Source organism: Microchirus variegatus (assembly GCF_963457635.1).
Source record: "Microchirus variegatus genome assembly, chromosome: 21".
Classification (NCBI taxonomy): Eukaryota; Metazoa; Chordata; class Actinopteri; order Pleuronectiformes; family Soleidae; genus Microchirus; species Microchirus variegatus.
The window spans coordinates 16,428,452-16,450,715 of NC_139822.1; the positions used below are offsets into that span (position 1 = coordinate 16,428,452).

A 22,264-nucleotide genomic window follows, 5' to 3' on the forward strand; every position below is an offset into this window, starting at 1 on the left:
AAGCTTTTCACGGCTCCACCTGTTTGTTTTCACGCGGAGACGCAAATTAACAACGCGCCCTGGCACGTGGTGTAGAAGGTTGCACTCTTACTTTTTGAAGCTGCAGTGAGAAAAGTCAGGTTTTTTTGGACGCATCCTTACTATCACACCGGATGGAGAGGTAGCATTTATGTGTATACAGCGGCAGCACAGGAGCAAGACTGCTGAAAAATCAGGGTGTTTTTAGCCGTAGCATTCACTTTTCCGCGGGTGCTTCTTCTTCTACTTTTTGTTTCCGGTCATAGCGCTAACCTGTTTGCAGCTGTCTCACTGACGTTGCTACACCCTCCACACCCCGACTGCGTAATGCGTTACCCGACCGCGTAACCACGGAGATCCCCTCGAGCCTTCATAGTTTTCCGTCGTGGTGCCGGATACGCACTGCAATTTCCAACCCGATCAGTAGGGGTCGCTACGCAAGGCTGTTGTGCTTCTGGCTACAGTGAGCAATGGCGTCCGTGAACTGTTGTTGTTGTTGTTGCAGCTGAATAACATTGAAACAGTGGCCGTTTCTCACTTTTCTGTGTCCCGGAACGCAGCTTTAAGATCATTTGAGGCGAGAAATTAGCCATTTAGAGACTAAACATGTGCTGTGTGTGTTAAGGTATGACGTATTTATAGTTTGGCAGCGACGTCGTCGGCGGTGATCAGCTCCGCCTCTGCGGACGGCGACGTAGAGGGGTCTCCGTAACCTACGTAGAGCACAGAGGAGTATAAATTGGGCTTCAGAAATAAAAGTGCTAAGTAGAACCATATAAGGTTCTTCGGCTTGTCCTCATAGGAGAACCCTTTTTGGTTCCAGGTGGAACCTTTCAACCCTTAGTGTTACCAAGAACCCTTTTAAAACCTTTTATTCAGGAAAGGGGTTTTAAAGGTTTCCCTGGATCAAAATGGTTCTTACTGGAACCATTAGTGTTACCAAGAACCCTTGAAAAACAAATGGTTCCAGGTAGAACCTCAGGGTAGCACAATTTTGTTGTTGTCTCGCAAACAGATCCTTTCCTGTGTTGCGGCGCAGAAATGTCATTAAGGACAATAAAAGATCCAAACACCACCACCGATACACTGAGAAACACACACACGGCAATTGTGTGAACTCATTTGGTTTCAGACGTTTTAAATGTTACGCACTACAGAACGTGGCATGGCGCAGATCTGATTAGCTCTGATCGATTGGACTCAATTTTGGAATCTATCAACGCTAACATGATGGATAATCTGCCTGCGGCGCGTGACGCCTGGACGTGATTACGATGACATGTTCAAAGCACTACATTCATGCGCCATTTGACTCGAGGCACATGCCAAGTGTGAGTCTAATGAGGGTGTGTGTGTGTTCTGACGTAACTCCAGTCATTTGTACTGTTAATTGGAAAGGGACCCATTATGGTGGTGCACTTTCACACATCTAGTTAGTTAAAATAGAGGGTGTCTTGAGTTGTTAGCCTGACCTGGATGAATGAGAACCACCCATAGGGCGATAGGCGGGGGTCACACCCTGGACGGTCAATTTCCTCCACAGTCAAATCAGACGGTGCTGCTGTGACCTCTCAACAGGTCTCGGATCTGTGCGGTGCCTCTAATCTTTTCAAAATACCAGCCTCTTCAAGGTCCTCGCGCGATCCGTCCAGCGGCAGTGAGCAGTCCGTGGTCAGCGGTCGTCGGTCAGCCCATTTGACAAGAGCTTTAAGGAGTGGATGGCGCGAGGGAGTGGAGGGTGGTGGTGGTGGTGGTGGTGGTGGGGGTGGTGGGGGGGGACAGGAGGACAAGAGCCGAGTTGTGTTGCAAGGGCTGATTATGCGTGCTGCGGGGATGGTTTCCTGGATGTTGTGTTTGTGTTGGAGCGAGTGGCTCCAGGCAGATGTTGCAAATGAAGGAGGTGCTGTTGTGTGTTGACATTGCGGGGGGAAATCGTCCCTCCCAGATGACATCTGATTGGTGTTTGGGGATGGGGGGGGGGGGCGGGATTTATAGGCTCACGATTCTTATATTTGATAAATTGGAAGTTGTTTAGAAACAACCTTCATGTTGTAGCACATGACTGGCTCTAAAAAAAGGATTCAATGACCCGTCACCAAGGGGAAAACTCGCTCCGTTTTTGGTCATTTATGTAACACCCGACTGGTCATAACGCCATGTTGAGGTTCTGCAACTGGAAACCCACCTGCGACCAGGCTCCTATTGGACAACCCGAGCTGTCAATCACAACCGCGTCCACTCCTATGGGCCGTGACACCATGTGCTAACCCTAACCCCATTTTCCCACAAACTTCCATTCAAGGTGCCCCCTAGAGGCTATTCTAAATATTCTCATTTCCTGTTCAGCTTCACCCGGCCAACTAGGAGACCACTTTTCATATGCGGTGCATGGTCTTTCTGTGTGTGTGTGTGTGTGAGCATTTGAAAATATTCTGATGATTAAAGGCGCCATATGTAAGAATGTGGCCAAAAAGTTACTACATTGAAATTCAAAATACCGATGGATTTTTTGGTTTCGTTTTCTGACGTAACTGGCAACCCGTGGTTGCCCGGCAGCTGAGACTCTACTGACTGCAATGATTGGTAGACGGCGGTAGGTGGCGCCACATGCCAAAAACATGATTTCAAAACATAAACATGATTTGCAGTCTGCAAAATATTTTTTTTTTATGCTAATATTTTGTCTGTACTGTTGTTGTTGGTGAGTTCAGTTTGTTATATGAACATTATTCCTGAGTCTCTGTGACATATTAGAAGGATTTTATGACCAGTTGCTTTACATTTATTACATAATGCACCATTAAATGTTCTGGTTTCTATGATGTAGTCGTCCAATATTCCAGGGAAGAAATGATTAGATTTTGGTGGTAATCTAGATATGGATACAGCACAGATTCAGGATTAAACTGAGCAGTCTTGGTGCTCAGTGATCCTGATGTGGAAACAGAGTTTTGTGCTCTCTGGATGTCTTGTGTCTTTAGTGCCTGTTGCACCAGCTGTGCCCACCACCACCACCACCATCTGCCTACAAACGCACACAAACACTACATCAACAAACACCAGATAACCATATCACCCTCCTGAAGCCACCTGCACACACAGCCTACAAACACAAGTACGCACACAAGCAAAAAGGTAAAGCTGTGGAGTGATAAATGGCCTTGATAAGGCCTGATATGTTGAATTATGAGGCTCTGACGGACTTTATGTGCCGTATTGTTGTAACAGAAGTAGAGAACAAATAGAACAGCGGCGACAAGAGTCTTCCTGTAAATACTGACTCTATGAGATAGAACAGGATAGTCCCTTCTAGATCAGGTGTAGCCAACTCACCAGTAGATCTTTGGCACATTTTAGGAGACAAAAATGATTAGGTCTGGCATGTGAACCTAGCTTTTTACTGGCCCACTTAATAAATATATTTAATAAAGTTGCTTCAAGGTTTGATGTGTAACCCTAACCCTCCTCTGAGTATCATTTTATGTAAATACTAGAGATGATGCAATTCAATTAATTAAAAGCCGGTGAATCATCGTCTTTGTTAAGCCAGTACATAGTTTTTGCACATTGAGACAAAGACTCATACAAATTTAATGATGTTTTATTTAATTTATGTTAATTTAACACGCAAAATCTGGTGTTCATGTACAACTGTAGTGGTTTTTTTTTCCTCTATAAAACGGTTGTTTTTGCTTCATTTTAAATTGTTAATGCACTATTTTAACATGGGTTAGGGCTGCCAGACAGACATCTTGAGACTTATGGCTCTTTTCCACTATGGTCTCGGCACGGCACGGCACGGCACGGCACGGCACGACTGACCAGCCCACGATCAGTAAAGTGCTGTCGCTAAATACGCCAGACTCCACTGTTAAATATTGAGATTTTGGACGTTTCCTTGGTGTTGGAGATTAAGCCACATTTTTTTAGGATTGTTAAGTCTTTTTAACTCATCTACAGTTCGGTATCTTAACATAACACATTAAAGGTGCATTATGTAATAAATCTGAAGCAACTGGCCATAGAATCCTCCTAATATGTCACAGAGACTCAGGAATAATGTTCATATAACAAACTGAACTCACCAACAACAACAGTACAGACAAAATATTTGCATTAAAAAAAAATATTTTGCAGACTGCAAATCATGTTTATGTTTTGAAATCATGTTTTTGGCATGTGGCGCCACCTACCGCCGTCTACCAATCATTGCAGTCAGTAGAGTCTCAGGTGCCGAGCGACCACGGGTTGCCAGTTACGTCAGAAAACTAAAAGACCTCGGTGTTTTGAATTTGAATGTAGTAACCGTTTGTGGCCACATTCTTACATATGGCACCTTTAAGTTTTTTTTAAGTAACATTTAAAGACTATTGGAAAGTCAGAAATGTTTTTTTTACAGCAGTTGTGTTTATAGTAAACGAAGCAGAAAAAAAGAAAGAGAAAGTTGGGGGGGGGGGTGAGACGTTAATTCAGGACATGTAAAGTTGCATGATTGCGCAACCCCACCACACAGCCACAGAGGAGTCTCAAATCCTCCCTCCTTTTCGCTCCTTGTGACTGGTCCGCTGCTGCGTCAGTCAGGAGGAGGGGAGCACCGCTAATTCCTATATTCCTGTGAGTCATATTAAAGCTCACATTGCCTTCTCGTGTGTGGCTGTCAGCAGCAGCAGCAGCAGCAGCTTCATCCTCAGCAGACGTCCACAGCCTCTGTCCAGGATTCCCTGCGCGTATTTCGCCTGGGACGCGCGTCTACCTGTTTGTACTGATCTGGATTTTGCTGCCACTTTACTTCGGATTTGTGGTTTATTTCTTTTTCTTCTCTTTTGTTTTACTTTCTTTGAAGAAAGAAGCGAGCTGCTGTGTACTCATCACTAAACTTTGAAGACTTTCAGTTTTGGCTGACTTTACGCGCTGCTTGTGATTTTTACAGATCAGAGTCATTTCTCAGGAAAAACTGATCACACGAGAGGGGGGGAGAAAAAAAAGAAAACATGTTCAGCAAGTGTTCCGTTGTCTTATTGAACGTCCTCTTTCTGGCGCGGGCGCTCTCGGCTCCCGAGTGCACGCCGTGCAATCTGCGCTCCTGTTCGGTCAAAGGCGCGCACGGCGCCTGCGAGGGTGGCCGGACCCTGGCCAAGGATCCGTGCGGATGTTGCGACCGTTGCGCCCGCCTGGAGTGGGAGACCTGCGGAGGGCAGGACTGGGCGCACGGCTACTGCGCCCTGGGGCTGACGTGCGCCTCCGTCAACAAGACCGGAGCTGCCACAATCCCTGAGATTGGAGTATGTAAAGGTGAGTCCAAGTGTGTCATTTCAGCGTATTTTTTTTTTACTTTTTTGAGTGTGTTTTAAGTCCGGGTTTTAATGTTACTGTACAGCAGCACCTTGTGCCAACTGTGCGTAAACGCCTCAAGTGTGACCTTTTCTAATTGCCCACACAAGACAACAGAAGGAAACGCACGAGTGGGAGCAAAAAATTATGAATGAATAGAAGAAGCCACACTTCTCTACACCTTCATCCACAGAAAACCTCTACTTTTTGGACACGAGCAGAAACACAATCTCCTTTGCTGTGATTCAAAGAGAGTTGAAGTTGTGTAGTAGTTGTGTTTGTTGACTGTGCGAAAACCGTCCCCTTCTTGAGAACACCACTATTCAGACATCAGTGTTTACCTCCTCTCTGGCTGCTCCCCATGCAGGTCTGAGTGGCTCTTGTCTTCCAGGAGAGGAGTCATGTTCAACGGCTCTTTCTTCTCCTCCTCAAAGCTTCATTCACTCTCGTGGTTACGGCTCTGCGTGGTCCCCATGTGCTCCTCCTGCTTTTGGTTCTGCAGCTCAAAGAGACATTTAGTTATTTATTTATTAGACGGCAGTGAATTGAGATGAGACAAAAGAAAGAAAAAAACAATGGAGTGGTTGAATCTGTGGGAGGTTGAAAATTGTGGTGTGACAAAAACAATGATGATTGTATGTTCACTCTTGGAAACACACTGTAATTTAATCCATAAGCTGCCCTTTTCTGGCTCATTATTGTTTGTGTGTGTGTGTCATTGTTTGACAGCACGATTACAAAAGTCCCCCCCCCCCACCCCCACCCCCCCTGCAGATTTTCATTTGCAATCCTGTAAAACCCACAGTGGGGGCACTGTTTTGTTCCTGGCGAGCAGAGCCAAGCTGTTACGCTGTGGATGTGTGGCACCATTTGAGCAACTTTCGGGGAAACTTCAAAGCAGGCGCTGACGTCGAGTGTCGGGTTCTGCACTTTGAACCAAACAAGTAGCAGCGGTAGCAACGTCCCCTAAGGAAACAAATTCCCAGTGGGAGGAGCCCTCCACCTGCACTCCGTCCAGCCTGTTTTGGCATGATTGAAGAGGATTGACAGGACTATTGGCGAGAGAGTAAGCAGCTCTCCTGCCCTCCCATCATGCATCAGAGGGGTGGTCCCAGTCAGGGCTCCACGTCTAGGGGTCTCTGGCCCCAGGCCTTGCTGATTGTGCCCCGGGTGCAGGTTGTGCTGGCGTCTCTGCAAATTAACAGCTTTGGACTGAGTGGGAGGCCTAATGTCTCCTCTGATTGAGTCGTGCCTCTGGTCCTCCTGTGGCCCCAGGGACCTGGAAGCATGCTGGTGACCCCCCCGAAATTAGACACATACACGTGCAAACCTAGGCCTCCCCAGAGGGTCTAGGTGGGGGTAAATCAACACCTCCCAGTGTGTTTTCAGGGGGCCGCAGTAGGCAGGATAGGCTGATCCCAGATTTCCCTCCGAGTCTTATAGTGATTAGACTCGCAATCAGGAGCGGGGGGGGGGGGGGGTTGAATATTTCCGCTTTCTGATCCGCTCGATTTTCTGGGTGGTCAGAATCTGTGAGTGTTGGGATGGAGCTACCTCTAAATACAGGTGACGGTCGTCGTTTATGTGCTTGACAAACTTGGAAACAACAATTCAAACGGGCTCCACGGGGAAGCGGAGATCGTCATTGAGTTTCTCCCCCCCCCCCCCCAACGCAGAAAATGTTACACAAGATCCAATATCAAAAAGGAACTGGACGTAAATTGTTAATCCTGTTATTGCAACTGGGGGCGTTTTTTTTTTGTTTTTTTTTTTAAATCCACTGTTCTCTTTCCAGTAATTCAATTATTTCTAATTGTGAGCTAATATTTGAACAAAGCACCAGCAGATCTGGAGCTTGCCAAGAACGAAGTTTAACGAAAAACGTTGTGAAAAGTCGTGTCGGATCTCTCGAGAGCGTTCAAGTGCCTGTTTTCATTCAGCGAGAAATTCTGACTTTTCACCTCACTGTACTGTAATTGCGTCACTGATTACACACCATCAGTCTTGTGACATCATCAAGTCTTTGCAGCTGAATGATTTCATTGCGTTTCTGTGTATGTCATCCCACAAATAATTCCCCCCCGAGCTCCAAAGGCACTTAACATACCAACGTAACCCAGAGTGTGTGAGTGTCTTACAGAGACGTAATGTCCACTGCACTCCTTGGTTAGTCCTCTTCCTCTGGTATTATCTAATGTTTCAAAGACTTCCTTTTTAGCATGCTATCAGCTAAAGGGCCTCCAGAGGTCAACGTTTCCATCCTGGCTCTGGATGCCAAGACAAGCAGTCTCAGTGGCTGAGAGAGAGAGAGAGAGAGAAATCCTCCCGGGGGATGAAGCCAGCCATAGGCCTTGCTAGAGTCGAGTCATGCCAGGCAGCCAGATAACAGGACTGGACCAGATCAGAGTAGGTTTAGGGCCAAAGGGTTCAAGGCTGATACAGAGCAACTTAGAGCAAAGTGGGCTCAAAGTGGGGGAAAGGCGACAAAGGTCGCCATGTCAAACGCATACGGTCAATTTAGAGACTGTAGGGAGGAAGCTGGAGAATATGCAAACTCTGATCTGATTCCATGTTAGACATAATCCAAGACATGTTTTAGTGCAGGTGTGGGCAGTCGTAACTTAAGGCTAAGTCTGCTTGCGATCGGATAACGGAGGACGGATGTATGGATGCTAATACCAGGTACGAACGGGCACAGGAAAAAAGCCTCTGGATGGAAAAATGTGGAAGTGTGAGAGGAAATCAGAGGGAAAGTTTTTGGTGTGGCATATTGACAAGGAGAGCTATTATGAGCACAGGCTGGCTCAGTGTTCCCTTCACTTCTTTCACCGGCTGCCGGTGCCCATGACACCGCTGAGCGTCCTGCATCGTCGTCCACATTATCACTCCTGGAAGGATACAATGCTTGACTCACATAAAATCATGAACAAAATGGCTTTTCCCCCCGTGGTGGAATGTCTGCTTCAAATTAAAATCGATCAACATATGCATTTTATTACGACTGGAAAAGCAAATCCATGGAATTCCAACGTCTTCTGGGTCACTTTGGGTCGTCCCATCACCTTCTCCTGGACCCCCAACTGCGCCTTTGCGTTATACGACGCTTTATTCCAGGTAGGATCAACACCAGTAGTCAGGTGAATCCACCGATACGACTCCCGCGTGTTTATCTTGGCGAGTTAAAACCGTTTCCTCTCGCGCATTGTTCTGTGAGTATTGCTGTTTGGAGAAGAGAGCCAGAGTATTATGATAAGCTCCAATCACGCTTCCACACTCTTGATTTGAGGCCTGGGAGCTAAACGCTTGGGAAGGGGGTCGCTCTTGTGTTACAGTTGGTCTCATCCTGTTTACTCTGCTGCCACTCATACTGCTCTTCAACAGGCTATGAAGGAGATTTGAGGGGGGGGGGGGTATATGTGTGTTTATTTATGCGTGAATGGGAAAAGGGAGACTTTGAACAAAGTGTACGTTGGGGCCCTTTAATCCCGCGGGGTTTTTTTGACGGTTATTCAGCTCACATGGCACCAGTGTGACACATTGTACCCTCGTGCATTCCTTCCTGTTGAACGTTTCATGCACGTTGAGCCCAGTCTTGATGTGCCATCTCTGGGGGGGGGGGGGATGATGCTCACAGGGGGAAGAAGAAACAATAAGTGGGCGTGAAGCAAGTGGCATTTGTACAGAAGAGGTGTCCCAGCAACAGCAGATGGAAGCCCTGGGAGGACCCCATGCTGAGGAACAAAAGCAAAAAAAAAATGGCGCAAGTAGCATGGCATGATGGGGAGGGAGGGACAGCAGCACAGAAATACACTGTTCAGTGAAGTAACAGTTGTGACAATGTGTTGCAATGAAAGCTGTACGTTGGCCAACCTCCTTCAGCACTTTCGAGGAAGCGAGGCAAGATTCCTGGCACATTTTGCCTCGTGATTACACTACCGTTCAAAATTTCGGGGGGGTTTTCCATTAAAAAGTCACACTTTTATCCATCGAAAGAGTTGCAAAATAGAAGTAGAAAATATAGCCAAGACATTGACAAGATTAGAAATTTATGATTTTTATTCAAAATAACAATTTTGCCCTTCGGTCAAAGAAGCAGCAAAACTGTTTTCAGCTGTGCTAACATCATTGCACAAGGGTTTTCTGATCATCCAATAGCCTTCTAACGCGATTAGAAAACACAACGTACCATTAGAACACTGGGGAGATGGTTGCTTGAAATGGGCCTCTATACACGTATATGTATATATTCCATTAAAAATAGAGGTGGGCACTAGTTTAACGGCGCCGTCATACGTCATGACGTCATATTTACGCGCCCAGTCCAGGCACCGTTTAGCAGTTAGCTCCATTAGCTGTGTTAGCTGTGTTAGCTCCTTTAGCGCCGGTTAGCGTGCCTAAAGTCAAACTGGAGTGGTCTGTTTTTATTAGGATAAGAGCAGCGCTACAAATAACCAGCGTACCTGTGTACTGCGTATGTGTGCCTCTGTTTAGCGTTACTTTAGAGACTCATTTTAACAACCGGGAGTCACGTAAACACGACTTTTTCCGGTCAGTCGTCATGGAACCGGTGTCGCGCGTCAACGTTGACGCCTATAACCGCCCGTTACGTGCCCACCACTAATTAAAAACCAGACTTTTGCAGCTAGAATAGTCGTTTAACACATTAACAATGTATAGAGTGTATTTCTGATTCATTTAATGTTATATTCATTGAAAAAAAAGCATTTTTCCTTCAAAAATAAGGACATTTCTAAGTGACCCCAAACTTTTGAACGGTAGTGTATCCAAAAAAGGACAAATAGGTCCCAACTAAGTAGTTCATGTCCTCTCCCAGCCTTCCATGTTTTCATCACTGTCCCCCCCCCCCCCTGCAGTGCTCCCTGACCGTCCAGAGGCTGGCCTCGAGGACGAGCGTTGCCCCCTGATGACGGGCTGCGACAGAGCCGGAGAGGAGTGCGTCTGTGACGCCCGTCACTCCTGTCTGGGCTCTTTCGCGTACGCAGACCGAGAAGCCTGCATGAAAGCCGTCAAGTCAGGTGAGCTCCTCTTCGTCTTCCACCACACACCCACACGTGCACAGAATATGAGTCAGGGGAAATAATGCAGTCCATTGAGGGGGCTAATCCATAACAGATGTGTGCTCAGAGGTGCCTAACGCTACATACATATCATAGTGATGACACACGTTGTCTAGTGGCACCCTGCCACTAGACAACGTGTGTCCCAGCACTTGTATGGTGCCATTGTGTGCGTGACTCACCGGTGACTGGCGGTTTTGTGCGTCCTGTGTGGATTTCAGAGGGCCGTCGGCATGAGCACCGGGAGAAACACAGGGAGAGGTACGTGGGCCCGTCCGACCCGGCCTGCATGTTCTCAGGCTGTAACCTGACCACCGAGGGCTGCGCGTGCGAGTCTCAGAGCTGCCATCACCACTTCGCCTACATCAACCGCAGCCAGTGCCAGGAAGCCGCAGGTAACCTTGAAATGACCTGCAACCACAGCAGCAGCCAACATGTAACTCGACACAGACTTAGACACAAATGTAGGGAAATGGGTGCTGCAGCTACAACAGTCTGTGCGTATTATTATTATTATTATTATTATTATTATACACAGGACACTGCTAATAGAGGGTGGGAAATGGAAGTGGAGGAGGAGAACGAAGAGAAACAGATCCCTTGTTGTCATGAAGAGAAAACACACAGATAAATTATGTTTGACAGTGAAAGGAGAGAAGGTGTGAATCTGACAGCAGCAAAAAGAGAGATGATGGGTTGATGGAGTGTTGGGAATCCTCAGGCAACAGGAGACAACTAGTGCCTAAGAATCTTTTAGATACACTACCATTCAAAGTTTGGGGTCACCTATACAATTTGGTGTTTTCCATTAAAGGGAACCTGTTTTCAGCTGTGCTAACATCATTGCACAAGGGTTTTCTAATCATCCAATAGCCTTCTAACGCGATTAGCAAACACAATGTATCATTAGAACACTGGAAATGGGCCTCTATACACCTACGTATGTACATATTCCATTAAAAACCAGACGTTTGCAGCTAGAATAGTCGTTTACCACATTAACAATGTATAGAGTGTATTTCTGATTCATTTAATGTTATAATCACTGAAAATAACATTAATAAGGACATTTCTAAGTGACCCCAAACTTTTGAACGGTAGTGTACATGAGAAGAATGTGTAATTGCGTCCACCTCATGTGTAACTGGCATACGTCCTCATTTGGCTCGTGAGGCATCTGGTCGATAGGCTGGCGTTAAGTGTCAGCTAACTCCTAAATGACATTTGCTAAACAGGACGAGGTTTAAAAATAGAAATACCGTCGCTCCCAGAAGACGTTTGGACGTTATTTAGTCTGCAGATGGCACAGATAACATTTACAGTGCGGCCGCCTCGGCTCGAGCATTATACTGTTTAGACATATCATCATCATCATCATCGTTCGAGTCCTGAGTGCCAACAGAGACGTGCTGCTGTTAGCCGTCCGTGTCGGGGAGGGTGCGACGGGTGACAGTTTAAACAACTTGCACCAGTGAAAACTGTAAACAACATTTTTCAGCAGCTTATGAGTTCTCACCACAGCGCGCACACACACACACACACACACGCCCACCAACCCCCCCCTTCTGATGGCCCCCTCATTAAGTAAGGGACCGGGGGAAATGTGTGTTGTGTTGTGTCTGCAAGTATGCGAGTGCACGCGGAACGATGCGCCCACGTGCACAAGTTTGTGTGATGACAGACGCGTCAACACGTGTGCGATAATTATCTCGTTTGTCTCGACAGAGATTTTCCTTTGTCTGTCATCAGTAGGAGCGTCCAGACTCTGTGGTCTTTCTCACCATGACAATGTTCGTCAACCCTTCGCCGTCTTTGGACCAGGGCTGCAACGATTACTCGAGAGGGTAATCACTCGCGGGGATCATTGTTCCACACGGACCGCTTTAGCAGACGCACATTCCGGATCGAGAATGAAACAGCCCCCTAAAAAGCAGAAACTGTCAGAAGTGTAGGACCATTTCACGCTTTATCGAGAAGCTAATGTAAACATCGACGTTAGCTGATTTAATGTAGCTTACTGGGGCTGCAGCTATGGAATATTTTTGTAATCGAGTATTCTACCGATTATTCCTCGATTAATCAAGTAATCGGATGGGTTTGGCGTCCTCCATTAATCGGAAAATAATAGGTCGAATACTCGTTACACGTTTCCATGAAGACTGACCGGAAAAAGACGCGCACGACGTCATTGTTTGCGTGCCGCGACAGTTAGCTCCGTTGGCTGCATTAGCGCCGTTAGCGCACCTACAGTGGAACTGGAGCGGTCCGTTTATTAAAACGAAAAGAGCAGCGCTACAAATAACCGGCGTACCTGTGTTAACTGCGTATGTGCGCCTCTGTTTTTAAAGCTTAGCGTTACTTTAGAGAGTCGTTTTAACAAATCGGGAGTCACGCAAAACATGACGTCACGCGCGTCTTTTTCCTGGTCAGTCGTCATGGAAGCGCGTCGACGCGTTTAACGTTTGACAGCGCTATGTGAAAGTAAATGTTTCCTCGCGGGTGCACAAGAGCCCAGCTGACCGCACTTGTCTTCAGCGTGGCGTTAAAGCGAGTTAAACCTGCGTCCCGGCGACTTGAATCAGCCAGAAAGTGGGTTCTCGTCTTAAAAAGGGTGGTCACACATGGATGCAGTTTGGCCTCTCCCTCTCTCTGACTCACTCAGTGGTCTTGTCAGTTCACCCCTCTCTGCTGTGACTCACTGCGTTCTGTTCAAACTCAACATCTTTCTTTTTTTCCGCTCCGTCACCGTTTGGTTGCCTGATCCCCCAGCTATGCGCGCCGTAGTGTTTGTGGGAATCTCGTGCGCGAGACACTGATGTAATATGGCTGCAAACGGCCTCGGTGGTTCGTATGAAACACGGCGCGCCAGACGCAACACCCACATGTCAGGGAGCTAAAGAGGATGTGATAAGTGAAGGAGGAGGAGGGGGGGTCAGGGGGGGGAGGCGAACACCGGAAGACAGGAAATCACAACTGAGGCCAAGCGTTTTTGTTGAGGTATTTGTGTCAAAGAACAAGCCCCAGAGTCTTGGTAGTTTTACACTCAGGGATAGTTTACATATTTCATTCACGATAAGGTCACTGCTATTTCAGAGGAATTCCGATGTCGTTGCTCACTGACGAGCAACTGCAGCCTGGAGCAGACGAAGGGATGTCGCTCACTACTGCGACACCAACTGACTCTGCTCACCCCACCTGTGCCGCCTCAGTCTGTGGCCCCAGTGAAAAGGCCCGTTAGTTGCAGCCTGTTTGTGGCAGAGCCATTACAGGTCTGAGCCAGGCCAGACCACCGCGGGTTGGCAGGGGCCATGAGACGTCTCGGTGGCATGTGTTGGTGCGCCGTCTGCGGGAGCTGTGGCCCCTGTTGTTGCTCTGCAAGCTGCTCTTTTCCCCCCCAGTCTGTGTGTGGGTAGTGATTTCAAAGGGGGTGGGGGGGGGGGGACAAACTCTTGTGTGACAGTCGGGACAAAGAACTTCCCTTAAAAGCCATTTTGGGATTGGTGTCAGCCCACTCACTCCTCATGTTCTGCCGGGAACCGACCCAGCTCGCGTCGAAGCCAGCGAGACATTAAACATTCCTGCATGTCCAACTTTGATCATTCTCTAAATCTAGACCTAAAACCTCAGCGCGTCGACCAAAACCCTGTTGCTCTCCTCCCCATCAGATATCCTTTTCCCGTTATCCCCCTGAAATGGAACAGACATATGGCTAAACTCATGTGCGCCTGCCACAATTTATTCAGCAGCTGTCTACATCTCAGGTCTTCTGCTTTTGAATCGGTGCTGTGATGTCCTTTGAGGAACTGGTACACTCTCCGGTGTTTTATGTACACTACCGTTCAAAAGTTTGGGGTCACCTATACACTTTTTTTGTGTTTTCCATTAAAAGTCACCAGCAAAACTGTTTTCAGTTGTGTTAAAGGTGCCATATGTAAGAATGTGGCCAAAAACGGTTACTACATTCAAATTCAAAACGCCGAGGTCTTTTAGGTTTTCCGTTTTCCGACGTAACTGGCAACCCGTGGTTGCTCGGCAGCTGAGACTCTACTGCAATGCAATGATTGGTAGACGGCGGTAGGTGGCGCCACATGCCAAAACATGATTTCAAAACATAAACATGATTTGCAGTCTGCAAAAAATTTTTTTTAATGCAAATATTTTGTCTGTACTGTTGTTGTTGGTGAGTTCAGTTTGTTATATGAACATTATTCCTGAGTCTCTGTGACACATTAGGAGGATTTTATGGCCAGTTGCCTAAGATTTATTATATAATGCACCTTTAACATAATTGCACGAGGGTTTTCAAGGGTTTTCCTAACCATCCAATAGCCTTCTAACGCGATTAGCAAACACAATGTACCACTAGAACACTGGAAATGGGCCTCTATACATCTATGTACATATTCCATTAAAAAACAGGCGTTTGCAGCTAGAATAGTCGTTTTCCACATTAACAATGTATAGAGTGTATTTCTGATTAATTTAATGTTATATATAGTGCTTTTTCCTTCAAAAGTGACCCTAAACTTTTGAACGGTAGTGTAAGATATAATGGATAATAATGCAAAATAGAGATAGACCACGTGTGGAGACAGAACCTTCATGCTCCCCGTCATTGACCTAATCTTGTCGGCCATCTAACGGCAAAGGAAAGGGTGTGTTTCAACGGAATGCACAGATATACACACGCAAATGTGCACCTACACGTGGACGTTCTCATGACCTCACTCAAACACACTCATTCGTAGCTGCGGCGGTGTTTCTTAGGAACGCTGAGATCACGTTTTTTTTTTTTTTTCATCTGCAAATATTTAGTCAAAGAGTCGCGAGAGCCAGGCGTAAAACGGGCCGCAGCCTTTTTTAAGTCTTTCTTTTTCGACGACCCCTAGGGTCTGCGCCTTTTGACCTCCGGACGCATCTCACAGACTCACTCCGCACAGTCTTCGCGTATATACACTGACACACGCCGACACAGACTGCAAACAATGCTTACTTTCTCAGTAGTAACTGCTGGCGGGCACCGGGCCAGACCCCCACAGCTTTTACGCGAGAGACGGCCCTGATGTGTCCCTTTCGCGTAGCAACTTTATAAAACCTGAGGACAGACCAGAGAAAAACCCACGTAGGGCAGCTGGACTGAGACAGCTTTGTTCTCCTCTGACTTGCTTCCAAAGTCAGTCGGTGAACAGAACTCACATTGTGCACTTTTTTCCATGAGTAAACTCAGGCTGTCAACACAGCGTCCTCTGCCTGGCTGAGCCGCTCCGGTTCGGGGGGAAAGACTGTACTCCTTGTATCCGAGCATGAAGGGGAAGAAAAACCCCATTTAGAAAAGGAGGTGTTTTTCTTTCTTCAATGAGCTGCCAGAAATATGCATTATTTACAAAAAGGGACTAATCTGCGGGTAATGAAGCAATTTCCTTATCCCACCTCTTCCAGACCGGCGTCAGGTGTCTGTACCTGAGTGCGAGTCGGGCGGTTGGGGGCGATGGGCGAGGTTTGCAAAGTCGTACGTTTGAGGCCAAAGGTTTTATCATTCTTTCCTATCTTTCTGTTTTGCATGTTTCCTAATCAGCAAAGACAGTTTTCGTCGACCGCACGAAAACGAGGTCTTTTGTGTTCGTGCGAACTGGAGTGCGGCCACCGCTGTGGATGTGAAGATTGGTTCTGTCATTGCTGACTCGCTAATTACCGCTATTTATGCGCCGTGATACAAAACCAAAACAGCGTAGGATAAAAATCCATTTGCTGCTGACGTCTCTGTCTGTCTCTATTGTGTTTTCGTCTAATGTGCCTGCGAGACAATTATATTAATTGGACCTGCAAGGGTTGGACCGTTTTCACAGATGGATTCAATTCTGTTCATTTGAATGACAATGGCCTGTCTGCCAGCTGCCTTTCCCAGCGCACTCTAACCCCCAGCCATTATCACTACTGAAAGAGCAATCAGCCTTCTCTGGGACACATACAATACACAGAAAAAAGTGTTTTTCAGCACATGAGCGTTGTGCAAGATCGTCCCTGAGGCGTTTTTCTATGGCTTTGAAAAAAGTGCGAGGTTTTCATATGTAAAACAAGTCTCGAACTGAGCAGCAGCAGAGCCTCGTTACTCCATTGGAAGGAAAACATTCACCAATCAGCACCTCCGAGTGAAGTTTATTTAACTCCACTGTAGGAATTAAGCCAAAAACCGTTGAAATGGTTGTAGCCGCCCTTAATTCGGGGGGTTTGCACCCACTTTCTGTGACACTATTTAAGTATCTGTAAGGTATTGTTTACTCAAGCAGCCTTAGGAACAGTGTGGACCTCTACAAAGCTCTCATTGATGGACTCCATACTTCACACTCCTGCTCTGTTTATCTGGAACCAGAAAAAGAAAATCAATGTTTCCCTTATCCTCCATTTCATCTGTTAGAAAAGTCTTACAGTCACTCTGCTCAATGTTTTTTTTTTAGGTTGGGTACACACCAAATGACTACTGAGCTTCAGTGCCAGCAGAGCATCAGGTCAGACCATGAGAAGGCGACGGAGCTGGGATGAATGAGGCTATACAGTAAAAAATTTTAAGAAGAACCGGAGTGGAGAACTGGCAAAGCAGAGCTATTATCAGGGGATCCGAGGTCTGAATCCCAAAGTCCTCGCTGGTTCAGGTTCCCCATCTGGTGGCAAAACCAATAGGGATCCACTTACAGGCCTTCAAATGTCATGGTCGAGGAGGCACATCCTCTGAGAGACTTGTGTTGCGCAATAGAGCCAGAATCACTCTGGGAAGAACATCAATACAACTGCGCTTCTAGTTATGCAACCCCAGTCTGTGTTATTCCCCTCACCTCAAAAACCATATGTATGCAAAGACTGTCAAGGATTCCTCACGACTAAATCACTCTCCGCTCCGTTTAACTGTCTTATGAGGCGGTAATTTGCTGACATTTTCCCCTCCTTTAAATGTCAGCGATGATTTAAAGCTTGAAATTATCGCCATCCACGGTCTCTCTGCTAATTAACGCCGGGTATCCAGTCTTCGTTTTTGGCCGTCGAGGCTCGGGCTGCAGTGGCAGTAAATACTGTGCTTTCAGCTGGGAATTTACTTAGTGATTGACAATTACAGGACAGGACGCCAGTCTGCTCTCCACAATCCTTCTCTTCTGCCGGGCACTGTATACTTTACAGTGACATTGAGAGCAAACTAAACACATTTGGGTAATCTAATCTTTGTAAGGTAGCTACTGTTCTCCAACAATGTCGGCATAGAGGGGCGCTCCACTTTTCTTTTCCTGAACAGGCTCCAAAATACACTCGTGAGCCCCTTGCCCATTTCCACAGCGCCCCTGCGTGTCTCCTTCTGCCCAACAAGGGGTATCAGAGCTATTATGTTGGCTCTGGCAAACGAATAGACAAAACTCGCCGGGTAAAAGAGATTCCAAACTGCCAAGAAGAAGGTCTCTGTTAAAAGTTGGCAGGTATTAATGAGTGGCTTTTAGAGCGTGAGGGGCCAGGATGTGGGGAGTGTCGTCGCGTCTAGAGCGCAACTCTCATTTATCTGACAGGATGCTGTAAAGCAGTCACAGACTGAGGTTGGGGGCATCCGATGATGACCGTGCACAGAGTGAACTCTTAAGAGTGTAACACAAGTAGCGCTGTGGGTCAACTCCCAGCCCTTCACGCACACGTCAACCGTTTTTTCCAAGAGGAACATAGAGGGCACTGTCACAGACTCCAGCAGTTTAGGGTGGCGTCCTACACGGGATGAAGAAATAAAACAACACCAAAGCTGTGTTTTTGTTTCGCCGCGTTACCCAGCTATGTCTTAAAGTGAACGTGCGTCCCTATCTTTGTCTCTTTCAGAGGAGCTGAGGTGCGCCAGGGTGACGTGTCCCGCCGTGGAGGTGCCCTCCTGCCCTCGCGGCTCAGCGCTGACCAAGAGTTACACGCCCCCTGCTGGTTGCTGTCCTTCCATACCTCCCCGGTGCACCTGCGACCTCCTCGCCTGCCTCAAGCCCCAGTGCCCGAGCGGACAGCGAGCCGTGCTCCTCGCCCAGGCGAGCGGTCAGCCAGGAGACTGCTGTGACACCTTTGAGTGCCAGAAAGGTGACTACGCTACACAGTCTTATTTTGATTGGTCTCCCACTGAGGTGAGCAAAAGCACAGTTGGTGTGAGAGTAGGCAATTACTTTCCCTGCTGACCAAATGTCCACAGATGAAAAGGAAAGTTGATAATTACTGTTATCAGACCTGGTCGATGCCTCCCAGGGTGATGTGGTTCCAAGAGAATTTCTAAGGCTGTAATATTTGTTATTGCTTAAGGGGATATTAACTACAATGATTATTCTTTAACGCAGCTTGATTCTTTGAGATTTTCTCAGGAGGTGAGAAAGAGACACAAGAGCAGACATTGATCACACGCACAGGGAAACTTCAGCTCTCTCTGTCGTGGACCCAGAGACAACTAGGAGAGTCAGCGAGGGGAGCTGTGGCATCAGTCTGTTTACTCTGCGCTCCCAACAAATATTCACTGTTGTACCAACAGGACAAATTCCCATTCTGGCCTCTCCTCGTGTATAAATGAGCGCCGTGTCCGAGTAAACAAGCCCAGTGACCAGAAAAGTGCTTAGGCTCTGACTTTGTTCAACAGAAGTGCAGTGTCAGTGGGTTCCTGTCTGGTCACACATCCAAAGAGAAAAGGTTCAACAGTTCATTGATGGGAATGCTTTTTATGTGCTCCAGTCTGCCAGTAGGGAGGGTAATCAAGTCCGGCAGGCCAGCGGGTGCTGAATGGCAGCTGCAGGGGCCATGGGATCAGTGTTTTGATAGCAAATGTCCGCTGCTCTTTGGGCGTGGGGGAGTTGATGCCTTTTGTGTTGCCCTCACTGTCTGTTAGGCCTACATGACTGCGCACTGTGTCCACAGAGCTCCTCAGACAGCGACATGGACAAGGATACACACACTGGACTCCCTAGTAACCTTCCTGTATAAGGAAGACATACAACCCTAACCCTAGTAACCTTCCTGTATAACGAAGACATACAACCCTAACCCTGGTAACCTTCCCATTCCTGTATAACTAAGACATACAAACCTAACCCTAGTAACCGTCCCAGTCCTGTATAACTAACCCATACAACCCTAACCCTAGTAACCGTCCCAGTCCTGTATAACTAACCCACACAACCCTAACCCTAGTAACCTTCCCAGTCCTCTCGTATAACCAAAATACAACCCTAACCCTGGTAACCTTCCCATTCCTGTATAACTAACCCATACAACCCTAACCCTAGTAACCTTCCCAGTCCTGTATAACGAACCCATACAACCCTAACCCGAGTAACCTTCCCAGTCCTCCTGTATAACTAACCCACATTACCCTAACCCCAGTAACCTTCCCAGTCCTCTCGTATAACCAAAATACAAACCTAACCCTAGTAACCTTCCCAGACCTCCTGTATAACTAACCCATACAACCCTAACCCTAGTAACCTTCCCAGTCCTCTCGTATAACTAAGACATACAACCCTAACCCAATAAGTTAGTTATAAATACCATATACACTTGTTACACAGCCATTGTCCCCAAGTGTAAGGCCTGTTTCCATTCACCACTTGGCGACAGGCTCATATTCAGTCAAGGTCAGTGACGATGAGCCCCACACCTGTGTATTTTGGCCTCCATCGACGATCGACTCTTTCCACCGTTGGCCCGAGAGCTGAGACTCGAGTATCTTGGATGCGTCACCACGCGTTACAGTCCAACGCCACTGGACCTCGTTTAGCCGCGGTTTGCCGCGGATCAGCGCATTAGGTCACACATAAACTGAATATATCTCCCCCTGTAGTCAGCCGCGAGCGCATGGGTTGATTCGGGGGACTGCACATGTTCTTCGGAGGTTTACGCCGGTGTTGAGCAATTAGGCTGAGATCACCGCATAAATCTCTCTTCGGGAGCTCAGCTTGCGTTTGTTGTATACAGTCAGGCAGCTGAGCCGTGGTGTCAGTGACATGAGGTAAACTCTTATTTCTGAGCTGATCAAGTGACACACTAAAGTTTATTTTAATAAATCCCATCATTATTCTTCTGTTGGAGTCATTTCCCTCTGCGGTTTTTGCTGTAGTTGCCCGTAAACCACTAAAAGCGCCCAGTACGACAGACATTATGAATTATTTAGACCGGCTGGGAGTCAGCGGGTCAATCCATTTTTCACCTTTCAGTTAGGGACGACTGAACAATACGTAGCGCGACCGGAATTTTAGACGCAGTTGTTTTTCGCGATTACTAGTAACTTGCAAGCATCGCGTCATGTGAGAAAAAAAATTTGCTTATTGCTTATTTCCTCTGCTTTGTTTTGTTACACGCAAAAGAGGGAAAAAGACAGAAAGCAGGCAAAGGAAAGAAGAAAAAAAAAAGGAAAGATGAACAAATCTCTACTCCACTTTCAACTCAGTTGGTCCACCTGCTTTGTATTAGAGTGCAGCGCTGGTTGTCAGGAGCCACGGGGTCATTGGTGCAGACACTTTGAGTCTGCACTCAAAGCTATGGCATACAGATGCCGCCGTAACCTTCACTCTCATTTATATCGAGAAACATCTGCTCGCATGTGCACTATGCGTTTACTACGCCGCCGTGAGTCTTTGGAGACGTTCTTACATAACCACACTTCCCTCGTGTTTGAGTGCGCGCTTGATGGGAAGTTACGACGTGTTTATTTAAGACGGAGACTTTCCTTTGACTGGTACTATAACTAATATTTCATATGAATGTGATTGAGGATGTTGTCGTAATCACGCAAAAAGGGCCAATTCCTATCTTAACCCTCAAGCTCAACCCTTAATCTTAACTGGCCCTCAAAACCAAGTGTTGAGGGTTATTTTGTCACTTAGAAATGGGACACCCCTTAAATGCAGATACGTCTGCAGACTGTAGGGGGCAGAATAACGCGAAAAAGAAGCTGCGTCCAGTCTGTCAACTCCAAAAAAGAAGAATAAAAAGAACGCATTTACGTCACGATTATTTATTACGATCCGTTTGTCAGTCAAGTTATTCGGTTGTCAGTTAGTTATAAGATGATACTCATACAAATACCACAACCACGGACATATTCAGCTGACAGTTACCACACACCACGGCTTATTGAAAAGTAAACCATAGCAAACGATCGCTTGTCCGCACCGGCCGGCTATTGACAAAAGATCGTAAAATAAATATAAATGTTACGCAACAATGACGTCAGTAATCCATAAAATGGGCCTAAACTAAGATAATACAATGGTTTTCATCATTTTTATATCTCTATTTACAAAGAAAATACTTCATTTGTAGCGTACTCGTTTCGTCAAAACAAGCAAAGCATTCTGGGTAGCCCTTGCTCCCAAGGGTGGTCTCGGAAAATCTCAATATTGAGGGTGATACAGCCCTTAAACTCGCCCCTCAACTGAATTTTTCTGAGAATCGGGACAGCACTTGCACTAGAGGGAGCGCGCATTTCTGAGATTGAGGGTTAAGACTGAGGGTTAAGCAAGGAATTGGAATTCAACCCAAATTCTAATGGTGCTGTAACTAAGCTTACTGTTTCCTTTTACTTGGCCTTTCACAGACTCTCTGTAACATCTCTTATCCCTTATTGTTTGATGACATGTGAGAGTCCACCTTGCAGAATCAGCGTATAACCCGGCGCCATTTGGCTCAGATACGTACATTTCAGTCCACTGCAGAAAACAAACGGGATGTTTGTGAGTTTGTAATTGACTGTATACATCACACTTGACATGTGTGATGGAAACTGCGTCCATTCTGTTATGAGGAGCAAGTTCTGGAGGTAGTTTCCTGCCAAAAATGTGAAGGACACG

At 46.7% G+C, this 22,264-nt stretch overlaps 1 protein-coding gene across 1 annotated transcript in view; it reads left to right on the forward strand.

The window, feature by feature from the left end:
- The first annotated feature begins 4,891 nt into the window (after positions 1-4,891).
- The window catches only part of LOC310942277 (cysteine-rich motor neuron 1 protein), a 33,115-nt gene continuing 15,742 nt past the window's right edge, over positions 4,892-22,264 (forward strand). The window contains exons 1-4 of the mRNA XM_083907631.1: positions 4,892-5,310; positions 10,224-10,385; positions 10,649-10,822; positions 18,273-18,515. Coding sequence (XP_083763757.1) covers positions 5,010-5,310; positions 10,224-10,385; positions 10,649-10,822; positions 18,273-18,515 — 880 coding nt within the window. The 5' untranslated portion in view covers positions 4,892-5,009. The remainder of the gene's footprint in view (positions 5,311-10,223; positions 10,386-10,648; positions 10,823-18,272; positions 18,516-22,264) is intronic.